This window comes from Engystomops pustulosus, chromosome 2 (genome assembly GCF_040894005.1).
Source record: "Engystomops pustulosus chromosome 2, aEngPut4.maternal, whole genome shotgun sequence".
NCBI lineage: Eukaryota > Metazoa > Chordata > Amphibia > Anura > Leptodactylidae > Engystomops > Engystomops pustulosus.
The window spans coordinates 6,562,077-6,586,684 of NC_092412.1; the positions used below are offsets into that span (position 1 = coordinate 6,562,077).

A 24,608-nucleotide genomic window follows, 5' to 3' on the forward strand; every position below is an offset into this window, starting at 1 on the left:
ATAGCGGAAGGTCAGGGCAGGCAGCACAGGATCAGAGTCAGGGACATAGCGGAAGGTCAGGACAGGCAGCACAGGATCAGAGTCGGGGACATAGCGGAAGGTCAGGACAGGCAGCACAGGATCAGAGTCAGGGACATAGCGGAAGGTCAGGACAGGCAGCACAGAATCAGAGTCGAAGACATAGCGGAAGGCAGCACAGGATCAGAGTTGGGGACATAGCGGAAGATCAGGACAGGCAGCACAGGATCAGAGTCAGGGACATAGCGGAAGGTCAGGACAGGCAGCACAGGATCAGAGTCGGGGACATAGCGGAAAGTCAGGACAGGCAGCACAGGATCAGAGTTGGGGACATAGCGGAAGGTCAGGGCAGGCAGCACAGGATCAGAGTCAGGGACATAGCAGAAGGTCAGGGCAGGCAGCACAGGATCAGAGTCAGGGACATAGCAGAAGGTCAGGGCAGGCAGCACAGGATCAGAGTCGGGGACATAGCCGAAGGTCAGGGCAGGCAGCACAGGATCAGAGTCGGGGACATAGCAGAAGGTCAGGGCAGGCAGCACAGGATCAGCATTGGGAACAGCCTCCACACTATGTACACGAGCTCTGCACAATTTGTAGCTGTAGACCCCACTATTACCATCAGGGTCGGCACCAGCACTGAGCTGCTTTGTCATTTCCATTTTTCACTCCCCGCTTCCAAAAATCTATAACTTTTACATTTCTCCATGTGCAGGGCTGTGCGGGGGCTTGTTTTCTGCACAACAAATTTCCCTTCATAGTGATGGTCTGTAATATCCCATGCCTTGTACTGGGAAGCGGGAAAAAAACTGCAAACGCAGTGAAAATGGTAAAAAAAAACCATTAGCTTTTTTGTGGGATTGCATTTTACGGCTTTCACTGTGCGCCACAAATGATTTGTCCGCTTTATTCTTTGGGTCGGTGCGATCACAGGGATAACACATCTCTACAGGTTTTATAATGTTTTTATACAATGAGAAAAATGAAAACTTTATGAAAAAGTTATTTTTGGGAGATTTTGCCGTCTTCTGGCGCCAATAACTTTGGAGCTGTGGGCGGTGTCATTTTTTTGTGACTTATGATGATGTTCTGACTGTTATCGTTTTTAGGACTGTGCGACTTTTTGATCAATTTTTATGGAATTTTTAATATTTTTAAAAATGGCAAAAAAAAAGTGCCGTTGTCGACTTTGGGCGCTATTTTCCGTTACAGGGTTAAACGCAGTGAAAAACACTTATTATATTTTGATAATTCAGGCTTTTTCAGACGTGTCGATACCTAATGTGTTTATGATTTTTACTGATCGGATTGTGGCGCATCGGCACCGGCATGCATGCGACGGAAATCAGGGTGCATGGCCGTACGAAAACTTAACGGATTCGGAAAAAACGCTGCATGTAAAAAAAAAAGTGTTGCGGGACACGCGCTTACCTGCACCAGTGTAGGATCGTGAACTTCAGTGCACTCCGACGGAATTCAGCGCAGCAGCGACACCTAGTGGACATCGGGTGCACTACCTTAGTGAATCGCCGGAAGACCCGAATCCTCCGCAGAGAACCCGCCTCTGGATCGCGACAGGACCGGGTAAGTAAATCTGCCCCATTGTACTAAAATGATTAAAACGAGACAGCCTCAGGTCTTCGGAAGTCGTCATGGGGAGCAGCGATCGTCACCAAGCTGGCGGCGCCTACGTGCCACCATCTTCATGAAAGCGCTGGCAGCATTGGCGGGGCCGATCTGCGGGATAACACCCTTTGCTACAATATGCAGCAAAGACTTACCGGCCATGGAGAGGGTCAGCCTGTGAGCCCTCTCCATGCACCCGCACCCGTCGTTAAGGGGTTACCGGGGGCTTTGCCTGGGGTAGTTGAATGGTTATCACCTGCATTGGGTGCCAGCACTGGTCGCTGATGTTAGCCTCGGGTGTTCGTTGCATTGTACATCAAACACCCGGCACGTGTAAGAAGAGGTCCTCTCCATGAGCGTTCTTCATACACTCCCCCACCAGGAAGTTGGGGATCATCAAGGTGCAACAAGGGGTTACAGTTAAAAAGACAAAGGAACTTGCGGTCTGCTTCTCACAACTGACCAGAAGCCAAGGCGAGCCATTGGGGCTCATTTACTAAGGGTCCGTCAGACTCATTTTCGTCGGGTTTCCAGATGATTTCCGTTTTGCACCGAATTGCCCGAGGATTTTGGCACACGTGATTGGCTTGCACGCAACAGAAATCCGGGGGGCCGTTGGACAACTCGCCGGATTTGGACAACGCGCGGGATTTAACAATTAGAATTGTGTCCCAAGACACGCACTTACAAGCTCCGGGAAGAAGAAGGCGAACTCCGGGGGACCTCGGCGGGGAAGCGACGGATGCAGGACTTGGGCGCACGAGCTTAGTGAATCGCGCCATACGTGAATCCTCATCGGGCACCGCACCGCACCTCGGGATCTGGACAGGACCGGGTGTAGAGAGTAAAATCCTATAAATACCTGGGAAACTGAATGGCCTGGAGAACATAGAGGAACAATGCAGGAAGATGCGGAGTAGTTTCTTCTGCATTGCTCCGTCTTTCAGTGTCTGAATAGGTAGATTATGGTAACTGTGGACTCGCTCGTACACATTTTTTGGTATTATTTATTCATGCCTACTTTTAGGTTTTCATTTACTCATTTTTTTATGCATGTGTTTGAATTTGTGCTCCAGATCCTCCTCTCTGACAGTGAAGAGGATTGTAACGGTCAGATACCAGGACTGATATCTCAGCAACCATAAGGGCTAGAAAGAAAATTCTAAGTGCTCCCGAATCTGTGTAGAAGCCTTTACACTACAGTCTCCAAGAGCGAGTTTCTTTTTTCTGTGTCTGTGTTTTATCTCAAACAAAGTCTTACTGCTAACGTGTAGGATGGTAACCTCTACCACACTTTTTATTACCCCAGTACATCAGTACATACTATCAGTGATCTTCTGTCCTAAACATAGGACAGAACTCAACCATTGGGTCCGCGTATCTCTCAGGGTGTGGTCAAACATACAATTTTTTGGATGCGTTTTAAAAAACATGCAAAAAGGCATCAAGAAAGGCCCTCTGTGAGTGCACCCTCAGGCTTCTGCTACAGCCAATAACTGCACGGCATCATTAAGGGCCATCTGCAGCTTCTCTGCACCCGTCAGACCTACATCACAGACAGTAGTGACTAATGGATTGATGATACTCAAGTTCTTAACTATGTAGTAAACACGGAGATTATTTCCAGCTTCTGACAGCATCATATAAACTATCCGATTGATATTTGGAGCGAACAAGGTAATGTATTTACACGGGACACTACAGAGAATATGGGAATCTTTTTCCACCACTATTTGTCGTGGAATCGCTGATGCTCTGGAGACTTCTCCTCGGGAGGGCACTGCATTAGCAATGTGGAAAGTAGATGGTCAGCAACAGGGGTCCTGACACCGGACTTACAGGAACCAGAGGATCGGTGGTAAAGAACCTGAGCAGTAGATTCATCATTAGGATTGGGAAGACCCAGTATGAGAAGAAGGCTCAGGATAGAGCCACTTTCTTACAGAACCTGGACAAGTTGGAGAACTTGGCACAGCAGACACCAACTGCACAACCAAGAACAGCAACGAGATGTGAGTAACTACAAGCCCCAGGGGGAGCTCACAGCTCATTACACATACATGAAAATAGCCTGGAGTAGGAGAATGTAGTGTGCATAGCATCGTGGAGTAGCAGAGCTGAGTGTGGAGCCAGGTCAGGACCAGGAGACATCAGAAGTCAAGTCTTGGAACAACCCAGGACACATCTATACCCCCAGCGATATGTATTGTACTCCACAGCCAGAGTGACGGCTCAGAAGAAGACAAGACCCACTGCCCATAGTAGAGACACCAACCACCGATACGACAAAGCCGTGCAACAAAATAGTAACCAGCGAAAAAAAACATTTCGTCTGCTCACCTGATGATTCAGTCACGTAACCGCAGTCTTGGCTCTTTTCCCCTGAAAGCATAAAAAAAAACATTCATTCCAAATATGTCATGATGCGGCCATTGGTGAAGACCATCGACTCTACAAGTATCAACTAGAAGTGTGGCTTATCCTCCTCCACCACCAGCAGTTCAGCAATGGAAGAAAGACCCGGAAGATCTGCAGATCTCATTATAACTACTCAGGTTCCAGTTTGTATTTTCGTAGCATCTGAAGTTTCGGCCACATGACGTGGTCATTAGACTGAGGTCATACAGAGTCAACAAGGCTCGGACGGAGATGGAGACCTGGTGCACCACCACTGGTCTGCGGAAGATCAGTGGGTCTAACCCCTAGGATCCAGTGGATGCGGAGGATTAGTTTATATCCCGATAAGGGCACTTACCTTGGAGCCTGGAGCTCTAGAACTGCCACAGTTATCCAAGTAACATAACAGCAATTTGGGGCCATCAAACGACGAGACACAACTTATTCATTGAGGCATTTGTATTATTTCTGTAAAATGTCCTTTAAGACAAGTGCATGCTACTGGCAGGAGTAGATGGGTAGATATTGGAAACATGGGATGGCTCCATGAAAAAGCCAAGGTCTGTGATTTTTAAAGTTGAGGGCTACTATAGTTAGGAGCCATTTTTATGACCCCCTGACAAGCTGTGGTACATCTCCGACGGGTAACTCACCGATAGAAAGTATGGAAGTATGTGAGTGCGGAAGATTCAGCTACGCAGGAGGCTGAATCCACACAAGGTGCAGAGTTGGATGTAGCTGCTCACCAACTATGACACTCGAGGGGGCTCAGACTTCCATGCCATACCAAAGCATCTCATGGGCTTCATCATTATGGGTATGGGAAATCGATGGATCACAGAGGCCTCGCCCAAGACAAGACTCTGGGGCAGAGAGGGGTGGAGCGGATACATGGAAAGGCTACAAGACTCCGATGATGCACCTTGACCAACCGGCCGGCCTTGCATGGAACCACTTCCTAACGTGAATCTACCGCACAAGTGGAGAAACAAAAAAAATCTGCTCACTAACATTTCCACAATCCGCACCATCCTAGAAGGTCTCTCGGACAAGATGTGAAGGACAAAACTGACTCGGATGCCTGGGTGCCACTGTACGCCATGGGGCCTCACTCGCCCCAGATTGTCCCCTCTGAGAACCACAAGAGTGTAAATGAATCAGTGGATGGGGGCAACATTTCAGAGTCCTCTTACCCCCCAGGTAGGCACAGTTGTAATAGCTGCACTTCCTATAGGTGCTCTGCAGGGTCATCTTCTTCTGTTCCTCATCATAGCTGCTGACCCGAAACACTTCAGTCAGTGGGATCAGGGCCTCCTTATAGGAATGATTGTAGGACATGTTCAGTAATTCCACCCCGAAGCATGTGCTAATGACCAGAGAGATGTTCCCAGTATTTTCCACCACCTTGATGTCGGAGGAGGCATCGTTCAGTCCTGCCAGTCTTACTGTGGCCTGAGGGGTCCATGTCACACTCCTGCTGAGACTCCCATATACAGTCAGTGGTTCCCCCTTACACCCGGGCTGAAGCAGCGCCAGCGCTCGGGTCAGATAGAAATGCATCGCATGGAACTGGAAACTCCTGGGATCCCGACCATATGTCATCACTCCATTATTCAGAAGTTTACTAAAACCAAAATTCCTAATACTATAAGCGAATAACGCAATCCCATACTCATTCTTAAAGCCTAAAGGGAAAGATTCCTCCGGAATTTTTCTCCTTTTCCAAAATTGAGATGCAAAGTTCCAAGACCATTTTAATTTATCGGAAGCCTCCATTTCAGTACGTAATATTTCCGGAGCCAATGCATCCATTCTGTCAGTGCAGCCAATGTACTGATCGTCAAATACATCTTCAAAAATTTCCTGGTTAAGTTGGCAAGAAACCTTAAAAAATCCAAAACAAAAAAGTATTAATGAAAATTAATATAAAGCAAAAAAAATCATCTAAAATGAAACTACGGACACCGACTTGTGTTACCAATCACTGGATGCATGAGATGAGGTCGGGTACAGTCACCCAGGTCACTAAGGTCACCCCTATCTAGTAGACGTCACGTCAACAACATTGAATAGGACAAGACAAAACTGCTGAAGCCCCTCCCTGCCGAAGCCCCTCCTCCTTCAAATTTCCCAATTTTTTTTATTTTTCTGTGCACAGAGCTGTTTGACACTTCTTATCTGTGGGACACATTTGGGCTCATATACTAAGGGTCCGTCGGACGCAATTTCATCAGGTTTCCTGACGATTTTTGCCCCGGGATTTTGGCGCACGTGATCGGATTTTGGCACATCAGCGCCGGCATGCACGCGACAGAAATCGGGGTCGTGGTCGTCGGACAACGCGACGGATTCGGACAAACCACGGAATTTAAAAATGGAATTGTGTTGCAAGATCAGCACTTACAAGCACCAGGCAGAAGAAGGTGAACTCCGGAGGACCTCGTCGCAGCAGCGACAGATGCAGGAACTCTGCACGATCTTAGCTATTCGCGCCGGACCCGAGTCCTCGTCAGACAACGCACCTCAGGATCGCGACTGGACCGGGTAAGTAAGTCTGCCCCATTGTCCGTCCTCGTGTCAGTATTTTATATCCTGCGTCGTGTACTGGGAAGATGCACGTCCGAATGACCCCTCCCCTTTTTTCTTTGGGTCGGTACAATCACGGAGATCAAATTTATATACTTTTTTGTTTTCCTTGTAGGGCTGTCACTTAGCGCTCCATGTCCTCAGAGGAGATCAAGGACCCGAATCACTGGAGCTGAATCAGCAATGGGAAACATGGGGTAACACACATCAGAATATTAATCCCTACCAGGGGGTTCCCATCACGATCGGCCGCCCCCACAGCTTTCTTGAGTGGGGAACAATCATTGCTATGGCCTGATCTAAGACCCCAGAGCTGTTGATAGTAAATGCCTGTAAGATCCTGTCACAGACAAGACATTACAGGCGCCATGTCAGCCTATGCATGATGTTATAATGAGACTTTAAAAAATAGTTTAAAGAAAAATGTTTTTAAATAAAATTCAACTAATATATTTTTAAAATGCCCCCAAAGCCCCATACATATAAAAGTGAGATAAAAGACAAAAAAGTGAAAATCACTATAGAAACCTAACATATATAATATCTCCATATCCAAAGTGACCCATACAATAAAACAAACTCATTATGGAACCTGCACAATGAATGGCGTAAAAAAAAGGATCCATACCGAAATGTTACTGGAGAAAATGATTTCTCACGCACATTGGATTTTCATTCATTTCTAATCTAATCCAATGAGTAGTAATAGCAGTAGTAACTTACCTGCGCAGTCAGGAGGAGAACCAGCACGAGGCCGAGGATAGACAGCGGGGGATGCGCCATAGGGGAGCCGGACCCTACAAGACACAACCAGGCACCAGGATTATGGAGGAGAGCGGAGAGGACAAACCCAAGGGGAAAGAGAAAGACGGACAGGAAGGAGAAGAGACGGAGAAGAGTCATAGCAGCAGATAGTAAGAAACATGTGAAGGAGGGTGTGTACTTACCCCTGGAGCTGAGCTTGGGGCAGTACTTCTCCTCAGCCTTCTCCTTCTTGGCTGCTTATAGGTTCCCACTTACTTCTGGACCTGGTGGTGTGATGTCTCCTCAGCCTTCTCCTTCTTGGCTGCTGGTAGGTTCCCACTTACTTCTGGACCTGGTAGTCTGATGTCTCCTCAGCCTTCTCCTTCTTGGCTGCTGGTAGGTTCCCACTTACTTCTGGACCTGGAAGTCTGATGTCTCCTCAGCCTTCTCCTTCTTGGCTGCTGGTAGGTTCCCACTTACTTCTGGACCTGGTGGTGTGATGTCTCCTCAGCCTTCTCCTTCTTGGCTGCTGGTAGGTTCCCACTTACTTCTGGACCTGGTGGTGTGATGTCTCCTCAGCCTTCTCCTTCTTGGCTGCTGGTAGGTTACCACTTACTTCTGGACCTGGTAGTCTGATGTCTCCTCAGCCTTCTCCTTCTTGGCTGCTGGTAGGTTCCCACTTACTTCTGGACCTGGTAGTCTGATGTCTCCTCAGCCTTCTCCTTCTTGGCTGCTGGTAGGTTCCCACTTACTTCTGGACCTGGTGGTGTGATGTCTCCTCAGCCTTCTCCTTCTTGGCTGCTGGTAGGTTCCCACTTACTTCTGGACCTGGTATTCTGATGTCTCCTCAGCCTTCTCCTTCTTGGCTGCTGGTAGGATCCCACTTACTTCTGGACCTGGTGGTGTGATGTCTCCTCAGCCGTCTCCTTCTTGGCTGCTGGTAGGTTCCCACTTACTTCTGGACCTGGTGGTGTGATGTCTCCTCAGCCGTCTCCTTCTTGGCTGCTGGTAGGTTCCCACTTACTTCTGGACCTGGTGGTGTGATGTCTCCTCAGCCGTCTCCTTCTTGGCTGCTGGTAGGTTCCCACTTACTTCTGGACCTGGTGGTCTGATGTCTCCTCAGCCTTCTCCTTCTTGGCTGCTGGTTGGTACCCACTTACTTCTGGAGCTGGTGGTCTGATGTCTCCTCAGCCATCTCCTTCTTGGCTGCTGGTAGGTTCCCACTTACTTCTGGACCTGGTGGTCTGATGTCTCCTCAGCCTTCTCCTTCTTGGCTGCTGGTAGGTTCCCACTTACTTCTGGACCTGGTGGTGTGATGTCTCCTCAGCCTTCTCCTTCTTGGCTGCTGGTAGGTTCCCACTTACTTCTGGACCTGGTGGTGTCTCTTCAGCCTTCTCCTCCTCTCTGGTTGCTGGTTCTCTGGATGTTTAAGTAATAACTATGAGAGAACTTTACTACTTGTATCATCTAATCAGCCCCCGGTGTTACAGCTGGCAGCGTAATAACACCACAGGCCACCAGGGACGTGTCTGTGCTACACTAAGGACAGAAAACAAGAACCGGGGGCCGGAGAAGTTCTCGATAACCAGTAACTGCTGACAAACATCAATTATACAGGATCACATCTCCAGATGTGTCACCGCACTTGTACACAAGGCGGAGGCGGTGATGTCCTGCTGGAGAGATCACTCATAGACCTTCTCCTACTCATGGCTTCTACTTCTACTCACGGCTCAGGTTGGTGGGGGTCTCGAGTCGTGGTGAGGTCTCTTCTAGTGGAGCTTTTACAGAGGTCGTCTAGTATGACCCAAAACTCACATTAAAAAGTTGTAACATATAGGAAAGGATTTATGAGGAACTCGTAATGATGGACATCTGTATAATGGTTCTGGTCGGTGGGTTCTCGAGAGGCGGTGAGGTCTTCTAGAGGAGCTTTCTCAGAGGTCATCTAGTATGACCCCAAACTCCCAGGGATTAAAAAGTACTTACCTTGCTCAGGTTCTTGTTCTTACTGTTGACAGTGCCGGCTCAGCAGGAGGTCCCTCTTGTCGTGGGAATCTTGAGCGGAGAACACATTTTCATTGGTCCAAACTTGCTAATTTTCAGGGACTGAATCAAACCAAAATTTTTGGATTTGCTTCAACAAATTTTGCACATACAGGAAGTCTAACAGGTGATTCAATGGATTTTTGATGGCCAATACCGATTCTATGCTACATGTGTGGTACCTGACCCTTCAGCATTCTTTTGATGTCTATGTGATGTCTTCTACTGATCCAACTGAAGGATTTCGGTGCAGGCCAATTTGGACATGAATAAGGGAATAGTTTGTTCCTGTCTCAAATTTATAATACAATCTGTTCCTTAAATCCTCCACTGACTCCCCTATGAGCCTCTGTCAGAATTCCACCTGGGAATATTGGCAAACAGAGTCGGCACATTTATGCAAAATCATTTTTTTATTGTAGCTCATATTAAGTGATCAGATATAAAGGAAGTTCCCTATTACACAAAATTTTACATCATTATCTCATAGACTGTAAGCTCTTGTGTCACCCCCTCATCCTCATAGACTGTAAGCTCTTGTGTCACCCCCTCATCCTCATAGACTGTAAGCTCTTGTGTCACCCCCTCATCCTCATAGACTGTAAGCTCTTGTGTCCCCCTCATCCTCATAAACTGTAAGCTCTTGTGTCACCTCCTCATCCTCATAGACTGTAAGCTCTTGTGTCACCTCCTCATACTCATAGACTGTAAGCTCTTGTGTCACCCCCTCATCCTCATAGACTGTAAGCTCTTGTGTCACCCCCTCATCCTCATAGACTGTAAGCTCTTGTGTCACCCCCTCATCCTCATAGACTGTAAGCTCTTGTGTCCCCCCTCATCCTCATAGACTGTAAGCTCTTGTGTCACCCCTCATCCTCATAGACTGTAAGCTCTTGTGTCACCCCCTCATCCTCATAGACTGTAAGCTCTTGTGTCACCCCCTCATCCTCATAGACTGTAAGCTCTTGTGTCACCCCCTCATCCTCATAGACTGTAAGCTCTTGTGTCCCCCCTCATCCTCATAGACTGTAAGCTCTTGTGTCCCCCCTCATCCTCATAGACTGTAAGCTCTTGTGTCCCCCCTCATCCTCATAGACTGTAAGCTCTTGTGTCACCCCCTCATCCTCATAGACTGTAAGCTCTTGTGTCCTCCCTCATCCTCATAGACTGTAAGCTCTTGTGTCACCCCGTCATCCTCATAGACTGTAAGCTCTTGTGTCACCCCGTCATCCTCATAGACTGTAAGCTCTTGTGTCACCCCGTCATCCTCATACACTGTAAGCTCTTGTGTCCCCCCTCATCCTCATAGACTGTAAGCTCTTGTGTCACCCCCTCATCCTCATAGACTGTAAGCTCTTGTGTCACACCCTCATCCTCATAGACTGTAAGCTCTTGTGTCACCCCCTCATCCTCATAGACTGTAAGCTCTTGTGATCAGGGCCCTTACATCTACTGTTCCATATGACTATTTGTATTCTGCAATATACACTCACCGGCCACTTTATTAGGTCCACCTGTCCAACTGCTCGTTAACACTTAATTTCTAATCAGCCAATCACATGGCGGCAGTGCATTTAGGCATGTAGACATGGTCAAGACAATCTCCTGCAGTTCTCCCGAGCATCAGTATGGGGAAGAAAGGTGATTTGTGGCCTTTGAACGTGGCATGGTTGTTGGTGCCAGAAGGGCTGGTCTGAGTATTTCAGAAACTGCTGATCTACTGGGATTTTCACGCACAACCATCTCTAGGGTTTACAGAGAATGGTCCGAAAACGAAAAAACATCCAGTGAGCGGCAGTTCTGTGGGCGGAAATGCCTTGTTGATGCCAGAGGTCAGAGGAGAATGGGCAGACTGGTTCGAGCTGATAGAAAGGCAACAGTGACTCAAATCGCCACCCGTTACAACCAAGGTAGGCAGAAGAGCATCTCTGAACGCACAGTACGTCCAACTCTGAGGCAGATGGGCTACAGCAGCAGAAGACCACACCGGGTGCCACTCCTTTCAGCTAACAACAGGAAACTGAGGCTACAATTTGCACAAGCTCATCGAAATTGGACAGTAGAAGATTGGAAAAACGTTGCCTGGTCTGATGAGTCTCGATTTCTGCTGCGACATTCGGATGGTAGGGTCAGAATTTGGCGTCAACAACATGAAAGCACGGATCCATCCTGCCTTGTATCAGCGGCTCAGGCTGGTGGTGCTGGTGTCATGGATCCATCCTGCCTTGTATCAGCGGGTCAGGCTGGTGGTGGTGGTGTCATGGATCCATCCTGCCTTGTATCAGCGGGTCAGGCTGGTGGTGGTGGTGTCATGGATCCATCCTGCCTTGTATCAGCGGCTCAGGCTGGTGGTGTCATGGATCCATCCTGCCTTGTATCAACGGTTCAGGCTGGTGGTGGTGGTGTCATGGATCCATCCTGCCTTGTATCAGCGGCTCAGGCTGGTGGTGCTGGTGTCATGGATCCATCCTGCCTTGTATCAGCGGCTCAGGCTGGTGCTGGTGGTGTCATGGATCCATCCTGCCTTGTATCAGCGGGTCAGGCTGGTGGTGCTGGTGTCATGGATCCATCCTGCCTTGTATCAGCGGCTCAGGCTGGTGGTGGTGGTGTCATGGATCCATCCTGCCTTGTATCAGCGGGTCAGGCTGGTGGTGGTGGTGTCATGGATCCATCCTGCCTTGTATCAGCGGCTCAGGCTGGTGCTGGTGGTGTCATGGTGTCTTTGGGCCCCTTGGTACAACGCCACAGCCTACCTGAGTATTGTTGCTGCCCATGTCCATCCCTTTATGAGCACAATGTACCCTGTAACATCTGATGGCTACTTTCAGCAGGATAATGCGCCATGTCATAAAGCTGGAATCATCTCAGACTGGTTTCTTGAACATGACAATGAGGTCACTGGACACAAATGGCCTCCACAGTCACCAGATCTCAATCCAATAGAGCATCTTTGGGATGTGGTGGAACGGGAGATTCGCATCATGGATGTGCAGCCAACAAATCTGCGGCAACTGTGTGATGCCATCATGTCAATATGGACCAGAATCTCTGAGGAGCTTCCAGCACCTTGTTGTATCTATGCCACGAAGAATTGAGGCAGTTCTGAAGGCAAAAGGGGGTCCAACCCGTTACTAGCATGGTGGACCTAATAAAGTGGCCGGTGAGTGTACATTATTTGTGTATCTTCTCTATGATTAGATATGATAATCTATGGAATATGGCGGCGATATATAAAGATTATAACTATTATCATTCTGTTTCTATCCTTGTGTGGTCCATCACTCTACGTTGTCCTCTTTGCACATTGTGACCTTATGATCTCACATCTTCTGCTTGACAAATGAAGAATCCCGGCCAGACGCTTCAGATTTATGTTAAAAGAAGTGCAATACCCATGGCCACCAGTAGAGGCGCAGTCACGGCTTCATGAAACTTCATGATAGTTGACGCTGGAACAAAATGGTTTAGAAAATACTGAATGATCTCACTCATTAACCTTTTCATTTCAACATTCTTGACAAGGTCCGAGCAGATGGTGAAACTCATGGTAAAAACCCTCCGACTCTTCGCCCCTTACCATCACTTTCCTCAGTTTGCATAGTCATCTGTGTTGGACTGGCCCACCAGAGAATCGGAGGATCCTCCAGTGGGCCAAGGCTCTAACCCAATACAGAACCCTAGAGGTCGGGCAGAACACATCCAAATTTGAAGACCACTTGGGTTTATTTCTTGGGGTTGATGAAGGGTGGGCCCCCAGGATAATTTATCTAGTGGGCCCATGGAACTCCAGTCCAAAACTGGAAGCCATCTTGTTCTCAGTTTCTCATCATCTATCTGCAATCTATCTCTAGCCTTTGCTTTGCTGCTTCCCCATCCAAAGCCCTGTTTCTGTAAAAGTCCCACAATTCTCCAGACATGGGACACTATGGTTTCTGGCCTATAGCTGAAGTCCGGGAGGTAGAATGAGCAGGATGTACCTGCACCTTGTAGGTATAGAGTGACTACCTACCTTCCGGTGCCTGATTGTAGTCATGTGATTGAGGGGGGTAAATTGTGGATGGAGAGGGGGATGAAGTAACATTCGACACTATAAACATTAGGACCATTTATAGTAGACCAAAGAAGAACCTTCTATAGTATACTGTAGGTGTAGGATACAGAACGGTCCTGTCTCCGGTCCACCATAATTGTTTCTAACAATTCTCCAATGGCTTCCAATGGCGCAACACTGTCCCCTAGATAGACAAACCTGAGTGTCCACCTTCTTACAGGTCAATCATATCTCTGCTCAGCATTACATGGGGACCACCTGCCTTCTCAGTAATAGGAGGTGTAATGTCCCGCAAGACGGCTCGTTACTAAACTCAGCACCAAATTACCTTTAATGTTGTTATTATTCTCTAGGATTCATCTAACATATACTACGGCTATACAGTAATGATCCTGTGCTGCTATATACCTCCCAAAAAGAAGTGTTTACATGTATTATACCATGCCTGCCTCTACAGAGTTAATGTGCTATCTTTTTGTTATGTTTGAAGTTAAAGGAAACCTACCACTTCTGAAGGTAGGTATGAGATGCAAACACCGGGCACCAGCTCAGGGTGAGCTGGTGCCGGTGCTTAGTCTCGTTAGTGTTAAAATCGCGGTATCGCGGTATCGCGGTTTTAACACTTTTTAAACTTTATAGTAGAAACTGCTTCGGCGCTGCGCGCGACCGTGCGCGCGCAACGCCTGCGGCATTTCCAATGTAGGCGCGCGCACGATCGTGCGCACGCAGCGCCGAAGCAGTTTCTGCTATAAAGTTTAAAAAGTGTTAAAACCGCGATACCGCGGTTTTAACACTAACGAGACTAAGCACCGGCACCAGCTCACCCTGAGCTGGTGCCCGGTGTTTGCATCTCATACCTACCTTCAGAAGTGGTAGGTATCCTTTAATGTAACTTTTCTAAATTAGACAGGGCTGGGATTGTTAGAAGGCTCAGAATATTCCAGAAGCTTAAGGTCTATATATTCAGGCCATGTCTAAGCCTCTGACACACTCTCGTGATATTTCAGTGTGTCCAGATCTCTGCATCCAGATTGCTGCACAAGCAGCAGAGCCAATCTGGCTCAAATTTCAAATCTTATGACCACTGGATCAAGGCTGACTAGAAAATTCCTGCTTCACAATATAAAGGATTGTTCACAGCCTGTTACCTGCTGATGTTCTGGACTGTGTACCACGTTATTACAAGATTCCCATTGTCAACTGATCCCCGGCTACTGCCACTAACATCACAGCCTCCCATACACCATCTGCCCAGGAATCTGTTACCACACACACCAGGAGTGCACCAGAGGATCCCTTCTCTATACTGCACCCTCCCTCTATTCTTGGATCTCACTACTGGCCCTGACGGCTCTGGACGGGGCCTGTTCTTATGGACCAAGCCACAATGACACATTTCTACAGCCAACCAATCCTGTCCTTGGGAATCCAGCATTGCCCACATGAAGGTCAGGTCCCATCGGGGGGACGTTGTACAGGGTATCTCTCATTTTTATCTCCTTTCAGCAGCTTAATGGCAGAAGCTAAACAAGGATCTCCAACCAATCATCAGCTAACAAATCTGTAACATGTGAACGCAACCCGAAAAACAGAAAGCAGCAGTAAATGGGCTCCTTACCTGATGATGGGGTGTTGTATCTGCATTTTACACTTTTTCTTCCTGAAGCATAAAAGAAACATTCATTTCTAATGTGTAATTATAAGGATGTCAGAGGGGCTTTCTGGGAATTTTGGAAAAACCCAATAGGGGTTGGGGGCATAAGGAAAAAAATGACTGTTCTCACTCTGTTACAGGTGGATTCAGCTTCACTTCTGTCACATCTTCACCAAAACTGCCAGCTGGGGCAAAAGTGTGAGACAGTGGCCCTCGGTTACGCCCTCAGGGGCCACCAAGGCCGCAGTGAGTCTGGTGACCCTGGACACTGCCGGTCAGGCGCCGATCCTTATGGGGTTTTCCAGAACTCAGTATTTCTGAGGCCATTGGTCCAGTTCTCTTTCCGCCACTATTTTTATGCCTCAAGCAGAGACCCAATATCATTATCCCTGGCTTCTAGTTCTAGACGAGCTCCAGGACCTGTAATGGGCCCATTTACTTATCCTAATGCATTCTGGGTATATTTGGGTTTTAAGTTTTGTATATATTGGGGCTCATTTACTAAGGGTCCGCGGAGCAACAAGTTTCCCGATGATTTCCGTTTAGCGCCGAATTGCCCCGGGATTTTGGCGCACACGGTCGGATTTTGGCACATCGGCGCCGGCTTGCATGCGACAGTAATTGGGGGGCGGACCGTCGGACAACCTGACGGATTCGGACAACACGCAGGATTTAACATTCGCAAGATACGCACTTACAAGCACTGGGAAGAAGAAGGTGAACTCTAGTGGACTACGGCACGGAAGTGACGGATGCAGGAACTCGGGCGCACGATCTTAGTGAATCGCGACGGACCCGAATCCTCGTCGGACAACGCACCGTGGGATCGCGACAGGACCGGGTAAGTAAATCTGCCCCAATATGTCTGAAGATGTTTTTGATATATCAACTGTTTTTCCTCAATCCGAAAAATCAGTAGACCACATCTCATCGAAACGAACAAGCGACGGGAGGTGAATCAGATTCCATGCACACAGACATGAGCTTTGGACATGTGCTGGCTGAAGTTTCTACAGGTACCACACGCCCCGATTCACAACTTTGTGCGTGAAAGCCATAAAAACTGTGTCCTCAAGAAAATGGCGCAGTTGCATTTTCTCTACAATTTCATCAATGCCATCAGCATGGAATATACCATCACTAGGAAGAAAAATGTACTCACAAAACAAGCCCTCGCATAGCTCTGTACACAGGAAAAAAAATAGAAACAGACTGGGTAAAAAATGGAAACGCAAGAAATAAAAATGGCCTTGATCTTAAAGGGAACCTGTCACCAGGAGAGCCATTTTTAGCACTCCCCCAGTCCCCACAGAGCATAGTACATGCACTGCCAAAGTGTTTTTGTATTAAAAATTGGTTTTACAGAAAAAATGAGATGTTATATTGTACCTTTCATTAGCATCTGCTGTGTGACTAGGCAGTTGCCTTTTGGGAGGAGCTGGAAAGGAGCAGTTCCCCCCCACCCTTGGGAAACAGCTACTCCATGTGACCTTTTCAAATATATGAAAACTACCATCACTGGGCTTAGCGACGCCCCCTGCTCCTCTTCAGCCAATCCCGAGTGTGGGGAGTTATTCATATATATTTGAAAAGGTCACATGTTTCCCAAGGGTGGGGGGGTCTGCTCCTTTCCAGCCCCTCCCAATTGGCAACTGCCTAGTCACCCAGCAGATTCTAATGAAAGGTACAATATAACATCTCATTTTTTCTGTAAAACCAATTTTTTATACAAAAACACTTTGGCAGTGTATGTACTATGCTCTGTGGGGACTGGGGGAGGGCTAAAAATGGGTCTCCTGGTGACAGGTTCCCTTTAAGAGTTAATATATTTAGAATTTGTATATTTCTAGACTTTTGGTAATAAGTAAAAATGTCCTATTTTTGTCTCTAGAAAACACAATTATTCCGAAACTGGAGGTGGAATGTCATCATGAGAAGCCATTGTTATTGCAACCCCAAGGTCACATGACTTCCTGTCATTGTCTTCTGGCCCTTTTCACCCCTTTGGAGCTTTGGTGCCTATCTTGGAGCTGAATGATCATTGGAGTAATCATTTCCTAATTCCGTAAATTGACAACATTGGAGGGATGGACATGTGTGAGGACGTAGACTCTTCTTACTGTCCTCACATTGTCCACAATGGAGAAAAGTCTTGGATCTCTGCTCTAGTGATCAGGTGTTCATGGACTACACTCTGGATACATGCACATGGTGGGAAGGATCCTTCAGAAAATTGGACCCAAAATGTATGTAAATTGACTTGGTCTTGTGCTTTTATAACCCACTTAGGCTTCATGGTTAGTTGACCTAAACTGAAAAGTCAAAAGATGTCTAGACTGCCCCACTACTTACCCCCCAGGTAGGCACAGTTGTAATAACTACAGTTCCTATTGGTGGTCTTCAGTGTCATTCTCTTTTGGTCCTTATCATAGTTGCTGACCCAAAACACTTCATTCACTGGAACCAGCACCTCCATATATAGTGGATCGTATGAGAAGTTCTTAATTTCCAGCCCAAAACACGTGTAGATCAATAATGAGATATTACCAAGTCCCTTTATCACGTCAATATCAGTAGAGAAAAAATGAAGTTGTCTCAGTCTCACATTGGCCTTAGGGTGCGATGGCGGCTCCAGCTCAACATCACCAAGACTCGCCAATATGAGCCTTGGTTTTCCATCACACCTGGACTGAAGCAAGGTCAACGCTCTGGTCAGATAGAAATGAAAAGCATAGAACCTGAACGATGTGGGGTCAGTGCCGTATCTTCTAATATCCTCGTTCAGATCCTTCCTGGTAGGTAAGTTGTCAATAGAATAAAGTAATAACGCAATCCCATACTCCTCCTTAAATCCACCAGGAAGCCGTCCCAATGAAGGTTTCCTTTTTTTCCATAAAGTAGAGGCAAGGCTCCAACCCTTGTCAAACGTAAGGGTCATCGTTGTTCTTTCTTGAGTATCTTTGAGGCCAATGACTCCATTTTCTCAGTGCAGCCGATGTATTGATCATCAAATGAATCTTCAAACATCTCCAGCTGAACCTTCACACAGAAGGCCTACAATGCCCAAAAATACATAGTAATAAAATATAGTAATAGGCAAACAAAGTATATCAGGTGCAGCCTATTATCCTGCAATACTGATCACAGGAAGACAAAATCAGCAGCAGCACGAAACCAATTCCCTCCATTTTAGAGGACACGTTCCTCCCTGATCCAAATCTTCAAATCTAAAGAAATTCATAGTTCTGCTCTTACAGTCAAGAATCCTTGGAAATAAAGAGGTTGCTCACACTAGATGGAGACAACTATAAGGCCCTGTACACACCCCTACACCTTCAGAAGCTTAGATGATGTTACACCATTCATCTTCTTTTTCGTTTTGAGAAGGCTTATTTTTTGGCCAGTCTGTTTTTTTGGTTCTTTTACACCAGACAAGTCATGCCTTCATGGACAACACTAGACACCCACAGCCATGCCTTCATGGACAACACTAGATACCCCCAGCCATGCCTTCATAGACCACACCAGACTTCTCAAACTATGCCTTCATGGACAACACTAGACATCCCCAGCCATGCCTTCATGGACAACACTAGACACCCCAAGCCATGCCTTCATGGACAACACTAGACACCCTGAGCCATGCCTTCATGGACAACACTAGACACCCTGAGCCATGCCTTCATGGACAACACTAGACACCCCCAGCCATGCCTTCATGGACAACACTAGACATCCCCAGTCATGCCTTCATGGACAACACTAGACACCCGAGCCATGCCTTCATGGACAACACTAGAATTCCCCAGCCATGCCTTCATGGACAACACTAGACATCCCCAGCCATGCCTTCATGGACAACCATAGACACCCCCAGCCATGCCTTCATGGACAACACTAGAAATCCCCAGCCATGCCCTCATGGACAACACTAGACACCCCCAGCCATGCCTTCATGGACAACACTAGACATCCCCAGCCATGTCTTCATGGACAACACTAGACATCCCCAGCCATGCCTTCATGGACAACACTAGACACCCCCAGCCATGCCTTCATAGACCACACCAGACTTCTCAAACTATGCCTTCATGGACAACACTAGACACCCCCAGCCATGCCTTCATGGACAACACTAGGCATCCCCAGCCATGCCTTCATGGACAACACTAGACATCCCCAGCCATGTCTTCATGGACAACACTAGACATCCCCAGCCATGCCTTCATGGACAACACCAGACTTCTCAAACTATGTCTTCATGGACAACACTAGACACCCCGAGCCATGCCTTCATGGACAACACTAGACACCCCGAGCCATGCCTTCATGGACAACACTAGACACCCTGAGCCATGCCTTCATGGACAACACTATAAACCCCGAGCCATGCCTTCATGGACAACACTAGAAACCCCGAGCCATGCCTTCATGGACAACACTGGACACCCTGATCCATTGGTTCATGGACCACACAAAACCTTCTGAAACCATGCCTTCATGGAAAACACCAGACACCCCAAACTGGGTCTTCATGGACCAGACTCCCCCAGCCATTGGTTCATGGACCACACCAAACTTCCCCGAACCATGCCTTGATGGACAACACCACACTCCACTCCCCAGCCCTGCCTTCTTGGCCCACATAAGATTCCCCAAACCATGTTTTCATGGACCACATGCCATGGCTTAATGAGCCACACCAATAAGCCATCACAACACACATCAAACTCCTGCAACCATGGCTTTCTGAAACACACAACCCACCCCAAACCATGCCTTTGTAGACCACAACCAACTCCACCTAGTATTCCTTCATTGATAACACCAGATTCTACCACCCATGTCTTTAAGAACCACAGCAGTATCCTCCAACCAAGCCTCTATGGACCAAACCATACTCTTTAAAACATGCCTTTCTTGGACACACCATAATCTCCTGAACACCCGGTGACAGCCACTACCAGGCAAAGCCTAATTATCCCCCGTAGTTAAATAACATCTAAAATAAACCATTACCGTATAGGTGACTGCAATTGAGTTGTACTGGTGTCTTTGTGTGTCCTCTGCATTGGCCAGCCGCTCTTGCTAGTAAAATCCACCCCTCCACGTAACTACAAGCTATTTGAAATGTCTAGCACATGCACAGTGCGCCTGCCATGACCGAAGTGCACCGCGCATGCGCAAGTGTTATGTTCATGCCACCAGCGATAGAGAGAGCTTGCCGATCCAATGCTCATCGGTGACCGGCATGTGCACATCTGAGCATCACCGGCTAAGCCTTCACTCCTTGCTGGTCACACTGCCATCTTGCTGTGTTCACTAGCTCGTCTCTTGGTTGCTGTAGTTCTTGGTTTCTGATCTCTTGCCCGTGTCTTGACAATTCTATTCAGATTCGATTTGGTTATTGTTATTTCCCACTGTTGTCGACCTGGATTGTCTACCCTGCCTTATTGTCTTTTGTCTGTCTGTCTTGTTACGTGTTCACACCTTACCCAGGGAGGATACGTCGACCAGTTATTGACCTCTGTTTATGGGGGGGCAATAAATAGGTAGGGGCAGATTGGGGGGCTCAGTGCCAGGGCTCACTGTCCTTGTTTGTGTCCTGCCGTTACACATGGAAAATGGTGAAGCACCAATGCAGAGAACCCACACAGACACCATTACATACAATGACAGTCAGGGTTTTGTGCTGACAGGTTCCCTTTAATGCTTGTTTGCATGACAGCGGATATCTTAAGGATTTCTATAGGCCACCCAGTGGCACAGACATGAGTCCTAATGGTCAACATAGAGGATTTGATATTGCTAATTATGCAGGAAGAAGGGAGGTGACGTCCCACAAGGGGCGTGAATTCATGCCCCTCGAGTGACATCACCTCGCTCTTCCATGCTCCCAGCTAAGAGAGGGAGGTGCTGGGGTGTGCATAATTAGCAGCCCGGAGCACCGCACATCTTGTCCCTGCACTCCAGGCTGCTAGTTATAATTCTATTTTCTAGAGAGCGATAGACATCACCGGGATCAAGATGAATAGAAGCGGCGTTGAGCATTTGTAGGATTTTTAATGTTTTTTGTGTGGTTAAATTTAGAATAAGGAAAGTTTTTGTTGTCAATATTTATAAAGCAGGGTAACACTATAACCATCACCTGTGACTAATATGATGAGGATGATGAGAAGTAGTAGATTTGTACCTGTCTAGTTACGAAGATAAACAGCCCGAGGCAGAGGATAGACAGCGGGGGATGGGCCATAGGGGAGCCGGACCCTACAAGACACAACCAGTAAAATAAGACCAAGAGGTTAACAGTAGGAAGAATGGGAGAGAAACATTGTGAGAGATAAAGATAAATGAGAGACAGAAGAAAGAAGAGGATGAAGAAAGAATAGGAGTCAGGTTGTAAGACACAGGACAGGAGGGTCTCCACTTACCTCTGGACATGGGGGCCAGATGTCTCCTCAGCCTTCTCCTCGTCGTTTGCTGGTCCTCTAGATGCTCAGGTAATAACTATGAGAGAACTTTACTACTTGTATCATGTAATCAGCCCCCGGTGTTACAGCTGGCAGCGTAATAACACCACAGGCCACCAGGGACGTGTCTGTGCTACACTAAGGACAGAAAACAAGAACCGGGGGCCGGAGAACTTCTCGATAACCAGTAACTGCTGACAAACATCAATTATACAGGATCACATCTCCAGATGTGTCACCGCACTTGTACACAAGGCGGAGGCGGTGATGTCCTGCTGGAGAGATCACTCATAGACCTTCTCCTACTCATCCTGTAGTTCTCTCATTCCTCACACTTGGATATTAAGGTCAAATGTAATGAAAAGTCGTAACATATCGGAAAGAATTCCATGGGAGAATCGTAACGATGGACATCTCTATATTGGCTGTGATTGGTGGAAGTCTCAAGTCTGTGGTGATGTCTTCTAGTGGAGCCAAAACACCCAGGGGGCCTGGGAATGGATTATAAAATAAAAAGGCACTTTACTGGGACCCCGCCCTCATTGCCGGTTCAGCAGGAGGCACCAGAGGTCACGTGTCATGGGTCACAGAAGAGGGATCGGTGACGATCAGACTCTCCTGAGCCTCAGAACCAGATGTGATACGAATCTGCCGAAATTATAAAAATTTGTAAAAAAAATACTGAAAACAAAGTACTGGGGACCTGAGGGGGTTTTATACCAATTTCCAGTAAAATAAAGCAACATTAGTTTGGGCCATTTAGATCCGGACACAAATGAACCTTTGGTGGAAATCTGAGCTGCATCTTCCATTATCCAAAGTTCCTATTGGACAGTAAATTCCCTTCTGCCCTGGAGATCACAAGGAGAGGACAAGGTCTGATCACCAGAAATCATGTCATCTGCATTGGTGAACATGTGATGGATGTGTACGGGGTCTCCTGGTCACTAGAACAGGGTTCTACACAATTACCAAAGTGATGACGATAATTAGAGAACAGCAATGACTGGAGCCCAGAGAGATTATAATGATGTTTCCTGCAGGTCCCAGCAGTCACCAATCAGGAGGGAGAGCACAGGACCTCAGCCCCAGCCGCAGGCCCTCAGCCCCGACTAGAGGACCTCAGCCCCAACCAGAGGACCTCAGCCCCGGCCGCAGGACCTCAGCCCCAGCCGCAGGACCTCAGCCCCAGCCGCAGGCCCTCAGCCCCGACCAGAGGACCTCAGCCCCAACCAGAGGACCTCAGCCCCGGCCGCAGGACCTCAGCCCCAGCCGCAGGCCCTCAGCCCCGACCAGAGGACCTCAGCCCCAACCAGAGGACCTCAGCCCCGGCCGCAGGAACTCAGCCCCAGCCACAGGACCTCAGCCCCGACCAGAGGACCTCAGCCCCAACCAGAGGACCTCAGCCCCAACCAGAGGACCTCAGCACTGGCCACAGGACCTCAGCCCCGGCTGCAGGACCTCAGCCCTGGCTGCAGGACCTCAGCCCCGACCAGAGGACCTCAGCACCAACCAGAGGACCTCAGCACCAGCCGCAGGACCTCAGCCCCGACCAGAGGACCTCAGCCCCAACCAGAGGACCTCAGCACAAGCCGCAGGACCTCAGCCCCGACCAGAGGACCTCAGCCCCGACCAGAGGACCTCAGCCCCAACCAGAGGACCTCAGCACCAGCCGCAGGACCTCAGCCCCGACCAGAGGACCTCAGCCCCAACCAGAGGACCTCAGCACAAGCCGCAGGACCTCAGCCCCGACCAGAGGACCTCAGCACCTTGCATTCGCTCTGCTGTGTAGCTATATGAAGTATATGAAAAACAAAGAATTAAAGTAAAGAGACAAGTACAGACATCGTGTAGGAGGTGGGTCGTGTAGAGGTAATAATATATTTACCTTATAGAGATGAGGTTGTGATTTTGCCACAATCACAATGAAAGCTTAATATGCAAGGGGCAGCCACTGGGGGCTCCAACATCAGGCAGATGCAGGTTGGGGTTTCCTCCTCTTCTTCTTTCTCCCTACTGGCCCTGATGGACGCAGACAAGGCCTGTTCTCATGGACCAAGCCCCTTGAGGTATCCTCACATAACCAAACTGTACACCATGCACATATCTGACTACATAAAATCACAGAAGCCTGCATGCACTTCTGCTCCTCTCCATGCAGGTGGCTGTGATTTCATGTGATCAGATATGTGCATGGTGTATAGTTTGGTGATGTTAGAAGGCTAAAGGACCTGCAATGATGTCACCCTGTTCACATGACATTACTGCTGCATGTGGGGAGGAGCTGCTGGATTCGGCCCGCAGAGGCCACGCCCACCTCGACTTGCTATAAACATCCCTGGGTACCAGGTAAAATTATAAACTTGAATATTTTGGAATCTGAGGGAGACAACTTTTAGCTAAAAGAAGGGGGTAATTAGTTACTAGGGCTCTATGGGAACCTGCCACCAGCTGCATTTGTGAAAAATATATTGACAGATTCCCTTCGAAGGACGGATCCATGAACATTGATGCAGAATTTCTTTATTATTACTGGTATCGGCTCCTGAGACATGAGGGATGTCCAGTCATGGGATCTGGGGAACATGGTACAGAGGACCCGACAGCCTCTCACATAACACAAGGCGTCAGCCATAAGAGAAGCTGAGTGCAATACTCAGAGTGACCACTAGTATCACCCTCACCGCGTCCATGGAGCTCACTGCAGAGGAGGCTGAAATATAAAGGAAAAATATTGTATATATGAGCACAGCACAGTACTACTACTCCTATCCTGTATATACGGGCACAGCACAGTACTACTACTCCTATCCTGTATATACGGGCACAGCACAGTACTACTACTCCTATCCTGTATATATGGGCACAGCACAGTACTACTACTCCTATCCTGTATATACGGGCACAGCACAGTACTACTACTCCTATCCTGTATATATGGGCACAGCACAGTACTACTACTCCTATCCTGTATATATGAGCACAGAACAGTACTACTACTCCTATCCTGTATATATGA

The 24,608-nt window shown here is 47.9% G+C and overlaps 1 protein-coding gene and 1 pseudogene across 1 annotated transcript; both read right to left on the reverse strand.

Moving 5' to 3' along the window:
- Positions 1-3,113: 3,113 nt before the first annotated feature.
- Positions 3,114-12,960, reverse strand: LOC140116856 (ecto-ADP-ribosyltransferase 5-like). The gene is made up of 5 exons (XM_072133293.1): positions 12,807-12,960; positions 7,348-7,421; positions 5,232-5,922; positions 3,982-4,023; positions 3,114-3,421 (listed from the first exon to the last, which is right to left on the reverse strand). Exons 1-5 carry the CDS (start codon positions 12,958-12,960, stop codon positions 3,114-3,116), a joined length of 1,269 nt encoding a protein of 422 aa, XP_071989394.1.
- A 1,954-nt stretch (positions 12,961-14,914) lies between these two features.
- On the reverse strand, positions 14,915-21,560 carry LOC140116857 (ecto-ADP-ribosyltransferase 5-like; annotated as a pseudogene).
- Between the last annotated feature and the right edge of the window lie 3,048 nt (positions 21,561-24,608).

What these genes read in the sequence shown, in the direction of transcription:
- LOC140116856 (XM_072133293.1), bottom strand. Translation starts at nt 12,960, where the DNA reads ATGAGTTTCACCATCTGCTCGGACCTTGTCAAGAATGTTGAAATGAAA. An exon ending in GCCTCTACTGGTGGCCATGG is followed by an intron (nt 7,422 to 12,806) that starts GTATTGCACTTC and finishes TGTGTCTTGTAG; the next exon opens with GGTCCGGCTCCCCTATGGCG. An exon ending in TTCTCCTCCTGACTGCGCAG is followed by an intron (nt 5,923 to 7,347) that starts GTAAGTTACTAC and finishes GGATTTTTTAAG; the next exon opens with GTTTCTTGCCAACTTAACCA.